General features: G+C 35.3%; 1 protein-coding gene across 2 annotated transcripts; it reads right to left on the bottom strand.

The window, feature by feature from the left end:
* Window positions 1–9,172: 9,172 nt before the first annotated feature.
* On the bottom strand, window positions 9,173–13,000 carry LOC132645154 (uric acid degradation bifunctional protein TTL). Of its 2 annotated transcripts, none has more exons than XM_060361950.1 (6): window positions 12,712–13,000; window positions 12,539–12,630; window positions 11,779–11,836; window positions 11,503–11,604; window positions 10,257–10,416; window positions 9,173–9,737 (listed from the first exon to the last, which is right to left on the bottom strand). In XM_060361950.1, exons 1-6 carry the CDS (start codon window positions 12,850–12,852, stop codon window positions 9,292–9,294), a joined length of 999 nt encoding a protein of 332 aa, XP_060217933.1. In that variant the 5' UTR covers window positions 12,853–13,000; the 3' UTR covers window positions 9,173–9,291. The 2 variants fall into 2 exon arrangements, with proteins under 2 accessions (XP_060217933.1, XP_060217932.1); XM_060361949.1 differs by having other exon boundaries at window positions 9,173–9,740; window positions 12,712–12,999.
* Window positions 13,001–13,237: the final 237 nt, after the last annotated feature.

Raw genomic sequence — 13,237 nt, forward strand, 5'->3', positions numbered from 1 at the left:
GACTAATCTGCAAAGTTTCAGAATTTTTGGAGTTGTTTTGAGCAGGTCGAATTTTCGGACAGCCCCAAACCAGTAGTTGCTGAAAATTGCAGAAACTCTCCAGTTTTTGTAAAACTGTCCAGTTCTGAAAAATTGTCCAGTTTCTGCAAAACTGTCCAGTTTCTGCAAAACTGTCCAGTTCTGAAAAACTGTCCAGTTTTTGCTTGTGCAGTGAGGACACTGCAATGTTTTTAGTTGGGGGTGGCATGTGGTAGCACGCTATATTTTGGTTATGCTTGATTGTGTGCCCTTGTCGGGTTTATTTTGTGACTGTTGGTGTGGCTGTGGATAAATGTTACAAATGGAACTTGCTCAAATTCTTGAAAATTTCGTTCTTTTTGCATGTTGTGGATTAGTCACTTTTGTTATTTTATTTCCGTTCTTAGTTAGGTAGTTTAGGAGTAAAAATGGTGTTGGGATGTGATTTTTTACCCCTTGGCTAATTTTTGGCTTGCTTGGTACCAACTTATTTAAACCTTAACATATGAACTCTTGATTTTGGAAAAAGAAAAATGATTGAAGTAAGGTTTCTTGTTGTGACTTTTAGATTTAATTTTTTGCTCTTACTTTCACTAATTAGTCTCTTTAGGCTATGAATGACTTTTTGAGTTCATTTGTTTCAATTGGTTCTTGGATACATATTCTACTTGAGTTTTCATGTGCCATGTGTGATGAGGTTTATTTGTGAGTTCTTTTGCATTATTTGTGGTCTAGAACTTGCCCGGAATGAGTTTCAAGGCGAAATCCTAAACTACACTTGGTTTGAAAAATGATGTTAGGCCTTCCTTGAACCGCTTTTGTTGCCTTAAATTTCCTACCCTTGCATATTTTCCCTAGTCAACCCCTTTTGAGCCTTTAACCTTTTCTTTGGCAACCATATTACAAGCTTTAACATTCTGTTCTTCATTGATCCATCTTTTGGTACCCTACCTCCTTAAGTGCGTTGAAAGTGCAAACGTAGGCTAAAAGCCTAAATTTGGGGGTGATAGTTGGAAAAAGTTGTGATGTGGGAGTTACTTTAAGGTGAAAGAAAAAAAATGAAGTAATAAAAAAAAAATGGAAACTTCCTTGTTATTTTGAAAAAGAAAAAAAAAAGGAAGGAATAATGAAGAGTTGTGAATAAAGGGAAGACTAGTTGGTGAAATGAAAAATGAAGAAAAGGGTGGAAAAATTTCAAAGGAAGTGTGCTTTGATTGTTGAAAATTGTAGTGCTTAGGGAGGTTTTTGAGTCACTATTTCCAAATTATGTTCCTACCTTAACCAAAAGCCTACATTACAACCCTTTAAGTCCTAATTGATTTTGAACCAAGTGTGTCTATATTAGTGGAGAAATACATGAAGGGCAAGCTTATGGTACTACTTGTGCAATTGAACATCTTTGTGAGAGAAGAGAGTTAATTCTTTCTATTTAATATCCCATTGTGTTTTGACTTACATTTTCTAAATGTGGGATTCTTTCTTGAGTGTGAGGGCACATGAGAATTTAAGTTGTGAAATTGTTCCATTTTCCAATTGAGAGGAATGAACAAAAGAAAGTTGTTTTGTGATAATGAGTCAAATTTTGAAGCTTTAGTGTCATGACTTGATTGCTACTTTGATCAACTTGGTGTTTGAGCACTTGAAAGGAAAATGAAGTTTTTAAGAAGAAGTTGGTGATTCATATGTTTTGAATTAATTGTTGGTACCAATCAAAGTCATGTTTTTGTGCTTAAAGTAGACTTTTTAATTTGGTATGATGTTGGTGCACTATTGAGTCAATTCCTTAGAAAGAGATTTTATGTTTTGAATTGCTTGAGGACAAGCAATAGTTTAAGTTTGGGGGTTTGATAAGTTGGTATTTTACCAACTTATCTCTTCTTTAATCTTATATTTTTGCTATATTTGCTTGAGAAAATAGTGTATTTAATATCATTTACATCTATTTTACAGGTCTTATGTGATTTAGAAGTGATCAGAAGAAACCAAGTGAAAATTTAGTCAAAAAGAGGCCAAATGGGACAGTTTTGCAAAACTGTCCAAACTGGACAGTTTTGCAAAAACGGGACAGAACTGCAAAAAACGAGCAGAACTGCAAAAACTGAAAGTTGGGGCATATTTTGTCATTGTTTTGACTTGGAAAAATCTGGGCATAAAGAGAGACTTAGGGCAACAAAACATGATCATCTTTGGCTCAACACAAGTCCTTGGAGGCTAGGGTTTCACACCAACACATTGGAGGAGAAGATTGGAAGCACTTTAATGAGATATTCTTAATCCTTTCTTCAATTTCTTGTTTGGTATTGAATATTTATGTGTGTAGTATTTCATTTCAATACTTGAACCTTGTTTATGGAAGTATATATTGTTTAAGTTTGGATTGAATCTCTTGTTTTGCTTATGTGTTGAATGATTTTATTCCTAATGAAGTGAGTTATTGTTTCTTTAATTTATCTCATTTTGAATGATTCTTAAGGGAGTAGCTAACCCTAAGACTTGCCCATTTATTTCGGTTTAAACTTGGAAGAGGCAAACTCGGAATTGGGAAAGATTAATTAACAAGAATTTGGGCGTTAACCCTCATCTAATGGAAATCGACCTAGGAATAGGCGACACCACTTGTAGCCATATTCGGGTGTTCTTAATGCTCCTAATTGCTTTAGGGATATTCAATTAGGTAGTCTAGTTAGTCTTCGGAAGAAGCTAATTTAGAGTCATTATCCGAGGCTAAGTAATATAAATTCACCATTATTTGTAAATCATGAAATACATTGGATCGTTACTTGAGCGTAGTCTCCCTTGTATCCATGCTTGTGGCCATTGATCATTTTACTTGTTTTCTAGGTTAGTTTACATTTTTGCATTAGTTATAATTTTCTCTCAAACAAAACCAAAATATTATCCATCGTTTGGCTTTAGCGTAGTTGGTAAAAATTCCTACTTTTCCTAATCGCCTACATATTGTTCTCTGTGGGATTCGACCCCGACTCATAGTTGGGTAAAATATATTTGCATACGACCGTGCTCATTCTAATTAATAGGGTGGATTTGGATGTTATCAGTACTAGACAAAGAAAACAAAATATTTGAAGGTTAGCGATATATATAGGTTTGTGAGCAATGTATGATACTTGATAGATAAAATGCGCTAATCACAATAACATGCGGCCTTGGCCGAATTAAATGATGGGAGAATTAGTATACAAAAGTTCCTCTATTACAAATGTTTTTGGAAAGTAAGAAGAGTCCAACCCCCTTAAGGGAGGTAGATATACCCTATTTATAGCAGTGAGCCCATGGGCCTCATACAATAGGAATTAATAAAATACCAATAAAAAGGACAGCCCCTGCACGGATTTAGTGGGATTGGACTGACGACGCCGTCTCACACACGCATAGTTGGTGGCCGACCATGACGTGACACCACTAGTGCGCTTCAGCAACGGTCATAACGGACCAACGGATACACGGGCAAACGGTGTCCGGATCAACGGTGACGAACCCTCGGGTAGAGTCTCCGAACCATCGGTGGCACAGAGACCGGACCAAAGGATGCCCCTGCTCAGCTTCGATTAAAGCGCTTATCCGGGAAGGTGTGACGCCCCTCGTGCGAACTCCCGGCCCTCTTCTTCCTCCAGTCCATAGTTTCTCCGGATATGACTCATATCCGGTTTCTACCGTATACAAACAGTTCGAAAGCATAATGCATCATTAATGAACACCCTTAAATTTCGGGGTTAAATGCACCCGTAGTCATTTTTAGGGTGGTTGTTTGAAATATAACAGTTCTTGTACTTATTCAAATTTTAGTGCCCTGAAGACTGAAGACTGAAGTTCAGTTTTTGTAGTTGGCAGTGATTTTAGAAGTTCAAACTTCAGGCCACTGTCCTGAATTTCGAACTGCAATTTCTACAGTTGCACCTATGTACTCTTCTGCCGCCCGATAAAGCCATTGGCATTCAAGCAGAGCACCTTAGAAACTCCATAAAGATGTTTTCTTTTGTCCCATGCAATTGGGTTACTAGAAGTTCTACTTTTTTAAAACTCGTTTGATTTAGTTCCTTGTAGCACCAAATCCAAATGGGAGCTGCAGAAGAAGTGTAACAAGAGAAGCCAGCAACCAAGTGACTGAATTTTAAATACATTGTAAACTATAGTTATATGGAATATTTTTTAAATAACATCATTGAAAGTGACGATGTAATGTCATTTCTACTAAATTTTGTAGAGAGAAATGCAACACAAGCCTATAGAAAGACCGAGTGACGGTAAAATAAGCTCAAGCACTCCTTAAATTTTGGAATTAACCTTTTTTAAAATTAAAAAAAAAAACGTGAAGAATACCAAAGTATAGAACAGTGACTAATTAGATGCAACCATTACTCGTTATTCTAACATAGTTTCATGACCAAAAATGGGATGAAACATGACCGATAATTTAGCGATTAAATTACTCACATCTATTCCTTTATGCTAGTAGGCAATCATTCATGGAATAGATATAATATAAAGAGAACATTATAAATAGTAGTAGTATCAATGAGATCATGGGCAGAGCTAGGGTATTGCAACGGGTTCATTTGAATTCTCTTTGTCGAAAAATTATACTGCATATATAAGGTTAAAATTATTTTTTATGTACATATATTAGATATTGAATCCCATCGGCTTCTTTAATTTCTATGTTTATTTCCTTATGTTTTGAATCTCCTTAATGAAAATTCTGACTTCACGAGACGACAATATCATAAAAGAAATCCACGAGGGTCTAAAACGTAAATATACAGTCAATTTGAATTCCAATCCACAAGAGTACATGGAACATCTAATAACAGATTGAAGCAGAATTGGGATGCAGCCCAATGCTATATCATGACACAAGGAACAAAATTAATATATAATTCTTCTACAAGTATTTTGCGGCAAGCTTGTCGAAAATTTGTATACTGTTATGAAAATACTGTGAAATAATAATGTTAGTCGAAAATTATGATTTTTTGCAGAAGCATAATACTTTATGAAATTATGAGTTTTTGCAAAAGTTTTGAACTTTTCAACATTTGTCGTCGAAAATATTTTTCTTTTAGAAATATATGGCCCTTTTTCGATGGCCTTTCCACAAAGGCTTCTACTACTCCTTTCGTCCTATGCATCATCAGTGCATCTTAAAACACAAAGTATAGGCAGAGTGCTACCAAGCAATGCTGAAATAACGCATTAAGAAACAGAGTGTTAAGAGAAAGTCCTTCAGATTTACCTTATTTTTTTTTTCCATCAAATTATTTTAGTTCTGCTTTTAGACGTTCAACCAAATCGATCATTAATAGCTTAACATCTCTTTCTAGAAATTGCACTAATTAACCTTCTTGATATCTAAGTTAGTAGTTTGATGGGAGGAAGCATAAATAATAAAGAACTATCCAACACATTATGAAAAACAGAAGAAAATTCGGGTAAAAATCACAACTTCATTAAACCTAAATTAAACTTGAACGTAAAGCAAAACATAAGTAACAATAATTTCTCACTCTCTCCAAACAATGTAACAAAAGAAACAAAAAAGTTAACATAATATCAAAACTTAAAAAGAATAATGTCGAACTATATTTTCTTCCCTCTACACTTTAGACGTAGCATCATCACTTTTTTTTCCCTCGTCAATTTTTTTTGCATCATCACTTTTTTTTGCCTCATCACCACCCCTTTCTTCAAGATCACTATCCTTTGCCTCATTATTTGTGGAGGAATTTCTTCTTTTGACTCTGTGATAGATATAATAGAGCAGGCCCAGCACAACGAAGCCTAAAACACCCCAAAGGTATTTGTTTGAGATATGCCAACCATCTTCATTATTCAATTTTGTATTAGTACTACTATTTCCTAGAGGAACAATGTTCTCCAAAGCAGTTGTTTGAAAAGACATATTGGATTCAACTAGAAAGAAGAAGAATGTAAGAAGAGAAATTTATTTTGTGTGAAGATGGTACATAGAGGAGGGTCCGGGACACCCCTATTTATATTTTACATGTATCATCATGTGTTAAATTCTTGGAAAGATACAAAAAAAAAAAAGGGGGGGGGGGGGGGGGGGGGGGGGAGAGGAAGTAGAAAGAACTAAGTAATTTTCCTTCTTAGTAATAAGAAACATCCAACTATTTGTGGTTCGAGAAAAAAAAAAATAGAGAGAGAAAAAAAGTAACTTTCCTTATTGATATGTTTGCTTTAAACATTTATGGAAATAAGGCGCAACGAGTCTCTAAAATCAGGCCAAATCCATCGGTGGCCCCTTGTAGTCGTCCAGATTTTCCACTTAGACACTTAAGCTGAGAAGTTTTTCTACTAAACACTTATACTATCCGAAATTTGTTCCAGTAGACATTTTTCGCTGAATCAGCCAAATTTATAAAGTGTGTGCAATACACTCGTTGCTGATGTGACAAATGACGAATAAAATGAGGACATGTGTCTTTAATAGTAAAAAAAAAAACTATTTTAATATTTAATAACAAAATAACAGCAATACTCTCAAAAAGTTAAAAAACTTGATTTACACCCAATCAAAAAAGGACACATTATTAACAAATGAAAAAAAAGAAGAAAAAAAGGACACATTGAAAATTCTTAAATGAATAGTTGTTCTTGGTGTTCTTCACCATCTTCATGTGTGTTCTTATTCCAGCCACGATTTTAATCCAAATTTTCAAGAGAAACTCCTCCAAATTTGTTATAACTTCATCTAAAGGTTCCCCACGAAGACCCAAAGACAATCTAACCGTTAATTCTCAAAATTTTCATCAAATTAATTAACCCATTTTAAACCTTCAATCTTTCTAAAGACTCCATTAATGGCATAAAGATAGTCACCACCCGATGCAAGAATAAGAACGAAAATACAATAAGCAAGAAAAGAAAATGATAGATAATTTGACACAACTTAAGACCCAATTTAGCAACCAAAGTTATAGAAAACTAAGACCTCTAAATTAAGAACAAAAGAAACACCAAATTCCTAGGAAGGCCTCAAGGGATTTGACTCCCAAGCAACCTTTCCTCTCAACGACTACACAATCAAAGGCTTCACAAGCCCTCAACTCTCAAGAGTTTCACAATAGCAAATATCAATAGTCAAAATAATCTGTCTTCCAAATGAAATAAACTCCTATCTATACTAGAAATATAAAGAAGACAACTAAGTTGTTACAGTTCTACTCTTAATGAAGTAAGGGTCTTGTTTAGATGTCTTCTGTGGCAATGAAACTTGAAATTGCAAATCTTCAAGTAATAGCCACATTGCAAGCATGGCCCTCTTCAACAATCTTCTCCAAACCGCCCTCGCATGCTATCATGAATACTTGGAATCCCTCAGAAGGCTCTAGAGTGTACTCAGGTATGTCTCTCCTCATGAATAACCCTTGCATAACTTGAAGTTCTCTTGTTTGGCTCCTTGTGAAAGGTCTTGATGCAACTCGGATTGTATCATTCTCCCCTTCTTGAAAAGAATTTGTTCTCAAATTTAAGGGGTCATCATCATGCACATCCATAGGGGAGAGGTCACACACATTGAAGGTGTTATGAACTTGGTATTCGAGTGGAAGATCAATTTTGTATGCATTGTCATTGAGTCTCTAAAGTACCTCGAACAGATCATTTCCTCTAGGCATCAACTTGGTCTTCTTTTTGTTGGGAAACCTCTCCTTCCGGAAGTAACATGAGTTAGGGTGTAAATTCAGTTTTTTTTTTTTAAATCTTTTTTGTGAATATTATTTTTCTTTTGTTTATTAAATAGATTTATCCAAAAAAAAAAATCATCTTTCTTGTCCCGTAAAAACTTAGGGAGAGAAAGGTTGGTGGCGGTCTTCATTTTTCCGGTGAACAAGATAGCAATGGAGGAATGTTTGTTAAATGGAGAAGAAAGAGAAAAAGAATAAAGAAGAAGAAAGAAATAAAAAGAATTAAAAGAAAAAAAATCTGCTTTTTGGGCTCTTCACGCGCCAATTTGGTGTGGAAATTAAGCAAGTTGTCAAGTCAATGAAAAGTGTCTAAATGGCATAGACGGGTCCGACCTCAGGTGTCTAAATGAAACAAGGTTTAGTTGAGATGTTCAAGTAAAAAATCTTGACGACTATAAGGGGCTATCAATGGGTTTGGCCTTGAAATCAAGAAACATTCCCATACTAGAAAATGAGGGAAAAAAGAAGAAAGGAACCATAAATAGAGTGGAGAAGAAAAATAACACTATAAATGTTAATTTTAGTTTTATTCTTTTTGGCCCAAATGTTAATTTTATGGGAATAATCTATATTACGGTGCCACATTCTTGATGCAACAATAATTTTATGGAAATTTGGTCTAAAGAGTTTAAAATCAGGAAATAAGAAGATCAAGGATTTAGAAGTTGCGAATTAGGAGTTGAAAGTACGGTTTTCAAAATATATATCAAACTCTTAACTTTAATTTTTTTTGACATATATGTATTAAGTTTGAGTAGAATATTTACGGCTGCACGTATACTAGTTCATGTGGCATGCATCCAAGCTCGAAAAATGTGACTCAATGTGGTCAAAACTTGCCTGGAAAGTCTGTGTAACGCTGATTGCGATGCGGCTTAGGATGTTAATGTCTGTAGATATTAGTATGATTGTAGCTCTTCTACAGAGACCACTAATCCCTTTGAGCCCCTTAAATTTTATCAAAGTAATATTATATAAATGTCATATAGTTTTTTCCATTTTCCCCATTTTAATTTTGATTTATCAAGTTATCATGCTCAATAACAATTATCGTGGACGTTTGATTGGCTCAAACCTGTCCATGGACCTTGACGTCTAATGCTATATGACAGGAATACCCCTGTACGGTTGTAAATTATCCTCTGTTTCATTTCGAGCTATTGATACCTTAATCATGAGTAAATCGTCTTGTATTTGCCTTGGCCCGGACACACTTTGACCTGGTCAAAACCTTGACAAGGTGGATTGATGTGCCAAGTATTTCACGAGAAGGTTCAAATTTAACCTTCTACTTTTGACTACATGTTAAAATTGCCCTCTGTTATATCTCACTTAAATTTTGTTTGTTGTTTCTGAAGCTTTTTGGGAAGATTTGAAATTTTAATATATACAATAACTATGTCATAGCTTAATCTTGAAACACAAGCTGATCGAAGAAATACAATTTCCAGTCAAAGCAAAAGGCTAAGTGATTCATTCCTCCAAATACAGGTACAATGTTATTCCTCATGAAAATATTCAACTCTTGCCAGCCACTTTTGTCAAACTAGCTACCTCGATAGGTCGAGAGTGAGAATGGTGAAAGCAGCAGAGGAACATGAAAATGATCCCATTTCTGCGATTCTTTGATCTCAAACACAATAGAGACATAAGGAAAAAATCCATCAGGATTATACTTACCGGTGTTGAAACTCATCCGGTATACACCTGGGACCAAAGCTTCAACCATATTCATCAACTGACCACTTCGACCATCTTTGTCTGTAGCTGAAGACCCTAGTAATATCCAGCCACCAATATCAGCTTCGCCAAATTGAGGTCTTGCTAGGTTGTCTTTCCACATCTCCAGTCGTACTTCAATGTCACTCGCTGGACATCCACGACTAGTATCCAGAACATGGGTTGTAATGGGCGGGCGAGTTCTCTTTGGAATATGAGCTGGTTTTGCTCCAGTTGCAGCAGTCAAATGTGCTCCAATAATGTTTACACGATCTTCTACAATTTAAGGTTCAATGGAAAATGTAACATATGGTACTGAACTAGGAACTGCAGATAGAGATTATACTTTCAAGTGTATATTAAATATTAGTTGAATTGTAGAAACAGTTAGCATCACTTCATACTTGAAATAGAGTTACTCTAGAAGATGCATCAGAAAATTGAATAATTGAGAAGACCAGGCAAAGATGTTTTGCAGATGGCATTGTCTACAAACTCCAGGAAGAAGGGCATAAATAATTGCTAAACATATCCGATGACTAGAGATTCATAGGCCAGAAAATAGAGTAGATTTGAAGCCCTTCAATAGTAAAGTTTATGAAGAGAAGATCTGAAAGAAATTGTGCTCATTTAGAAAACATTGAAAGGACTTTTACACAACTCTGTAAAGCCAGTATAGTGGGAGAATGAGGAGCAACTTCTCAAATTTTGAGATTAAGATAATAATTGCGTAAATACAGAGAAGCAATTAAAGCTAATAAACGTCTAAGATAAATAAAGAGATGGAATCACCTTCTGCTTTTGTCGCAATATTAGTTGTAGACAAGGGTTTAATTGTCGGAGCAGTATCTGCTTTGTCTGAGAAGAGCTTGGAAAGGCGTAATTCAGTTATTTTCATTTGCTCCTGGGCTGCAATCTCAAATTCAATTATTGGTCTGTTCTGGTACCGTATCTACAATAGATAAAGTTGAAACGGAACATGGGTCAATCCTTAAGTGACGAAACAGATAACAAGTTTATTTCACCACTGTCCCAGTAGATAAAGTAATACAAATAGTCTGTTGTTTGGAAAGAAGGCTACGAACTCTACTCTATGATCTCTAAAATGTGAAGAACAGTGATTGAAGGCCATCAAAGAATATAGCAAACCGAGGAAATTTCTGTTATTTAATTCTAATAGGTCAAACTTATAAAGATTATGCGTGCAATGTGCACCGATACTTTAGCATTTCCTCTCGAACCGCTTTGCTGCTGCTCTCTTGGCCTCAGATAAGTTTTACCTTGTGATAAAACAAACTGTTTTGTATAAAGCTCCACCTAGCCTGTCCATTGAAATGAAAATTGCTCCTCAATGTATCTCTGTTTATTAGGATACTCTGACTGGAATCTTATGAAAGTTCAGTTTTTGAGCAGACTATGGGTCCATTCACCATCTTTTCGATTATATACGTGACAAATAATAACACCTATTTCTTGATTCATTGGACATAGCTATTGCATTGTCCATCCCCCCCCCAATGAGTGAATGTTATTTTTCCATGAGGACATCTTTTGGCCCTTGCTCTTCCTAATCGGATGAGAGCTACTATATTTTCCTACAACTCACGATGGACTTCCAAAGATCACTCCTTTATGATGCAAAGGGATGGAGGCCAGATTTGGCATTCTCACATCAACTATATTCATTTTCTATATCTCAATGCACTATGAGCTAACAAGAGATCAAACTCTGCTGGTTTGCATAAACTGTTGTAAGGATGCCAAGATATCAAACTTTGGAGAATAAGTTCACAAGATAAAGTTCGAACTGAGAGTCTATCATGACCCTTGATATCAGGGGGACAGGAACAGAAACTCTTAACCTTTTAGCAATGCAGGATTGCCCTAAATACTCCAATGGATTTTTTGGAACTCAATTGATTCGTGTCCGAAAGTTAAAAGGTTTTGCTCTCAAAATGTAAGATTATACCATTTACGATTATAATTGAGGTTACTAAAAGATAAATGATCATTCAATCTTCACATCTAGAGACTTCACCTTCAACTCTGCAAGTATCTCAGCGGCACTTCTTCCTGAAGCACATATCAAGAAGACAAATCCAAACTTCTCCCTATAGCGAGCATTCCACTCAAACAGTTCCTGCAATATCAATTATTAAGCAAACTCTCAACGTTGAATGCACAAAGTAAAAAGCTAACCTACTTGCACAGAATTTAATCGATTGGCCCAACCAACAACCAAAAAGGGTCAACGTACCATTTTACATTTGATTCATAGATTTCTTAAACTGCATATATCTTTAGATCAAAATACCTGTAACGTAGATTCATTAGCAGTGGTGAGAGCTGTTGACTGCTCTCCCTTGCTCCACCTGCAATAGGAGACATTAAATTTTAGCTTCCGGTCTGAGGGTGGGGATGTGGAAGCCACAGGACAGAACAACAGCATTAAAGCAGTTCTCGACACACATAATTCGTACAATCTTACTTTGTTGTGAACCTTGAGCATCTAAGGCCAACATATAGCTCAGTATTGCAGAGATACAAATGTTAAAAAGAATGCATGATTATACAAGATTAGACAAATAAAAAGTGAGCACATCTGGCAGAAATTTTAAATAGCACTCATATAAGAGAACTTGAAGATTTGCCCAAAAGAAGCCCACAATTAGCATTATATTCAATTTTGTTGTGATAACCATGCAACACCATTCAATTTGAAGAACTTACATAACTTGAAGCACAACTGTAAAAATACTTAAGTTGGTTTCGGAAATTTCTTACCTAATATATTAGATACAACAATGTTATGTATTGACAACTTTGATATTTGTCTTTTAAATACCTAACACCAACCAGCCAATATTTGAACTTGAGAAAAAGAAAAAAAAAACTAACTTTAGCAGGATTCATGATCACAATTTACCTTCTTGCCAAGCAAGTGGCAAGATTTAATCAAACTGTAAAAAGCAAGAAGTAAAAAATAAAGACTGGGCATAAGAAACTCATTTCCCAAAATCAACTTAGCACAAGAAAATAAAAGGAAAAACTTTGAGGTAGAGAGAGAAGTATACTGGGCAAAAGTAGGGGTTGTGTGATTTTGGGAAGGGGTTTGACCAATTTGTGGATGAGCAGCAAAAGCTTCAAGCCACCCATTTACATCAACCTGATCAATTCAAATTGATTAGTAATTAACATCTGTAAAGTGGAAAGGAAGAAACAAGAAACGAGTATTAATATAAGCAACCTTGTTGAACCAGATATGTCTGGCAGCATGAATGGCATCTTGATGGGTTGAAAAAGGTCCGGCTGATACCATTTCCTCGGCGAATTTGGTACTGCCACAGCATGCCAAGAAATCTTTTTCATCAAACAATGATGATCCCATTTTCAGGACTCCAAATTGGGTGAAGTTTGAGCTAGTGATGAAAATGGAATCTGTGATTTCCTTTGCAGGGATTAACCCAAAAATTAATTTATTGTTTTTTAGAAAATCATTTGATACTCAAAACTCAATTTTTTCTATTAAACTTACATTCCTTTAATTTTAGATATATTATTATAAAATCTACTGCCCTTTGTGTTTGAGTCCGGAACCAAAATGACCCATTAACAATCAAATCAAAGTAAATCAAAATACTCAAAAAAAAAATTAATACAAAAGTACCTTTATACTGCGCTAAACTACTTAATCGTGACGGAGCCGTTAAGTGCTTTAGCGCAGTAAAATACTGCGCTAAACCAAACTCTCTCTCTCTTATAGCGCAATAAAA

The sequence above is a fragment of the Lycium barbarum genome, chromosome 6, assembly GCF_019175385.1.
Source record: "Lycium barbarum isolate Lr01 chromosome 6, ASM1917538v2, whole genome shotgun sequence".
In the NCBI taxonomy this organism is placed as follows: Eukaryota; Viridiplantae; Streptophyta; class Magnoliopsida; order Solanales; family Solanaceae; genus Lycium; species Lycium barbarum.

Coding starts and splice junctions, on each gene's coding strand:
- LOC132645154 (XM_060361949.1), bottom strand. CDS start 12,852: ATGGGATCATCATTGTTTGATGAAAAAGATTTCTTGGCATGCTGTGGC. Junction 12,631..12,711: donor GACATATCTGGTTCAACAAG/GTTGCTTATATT, acceptor TGAATTGATCAG/GTTGATGTAAATGGGTGGCT. Junction 9,741..10,256: donor TATTGCGACAAAAGCAGAAG/GTGATTCCATCT, acceptor CTTAAATTGTAG/AAGATCGTGTAAACATTATT.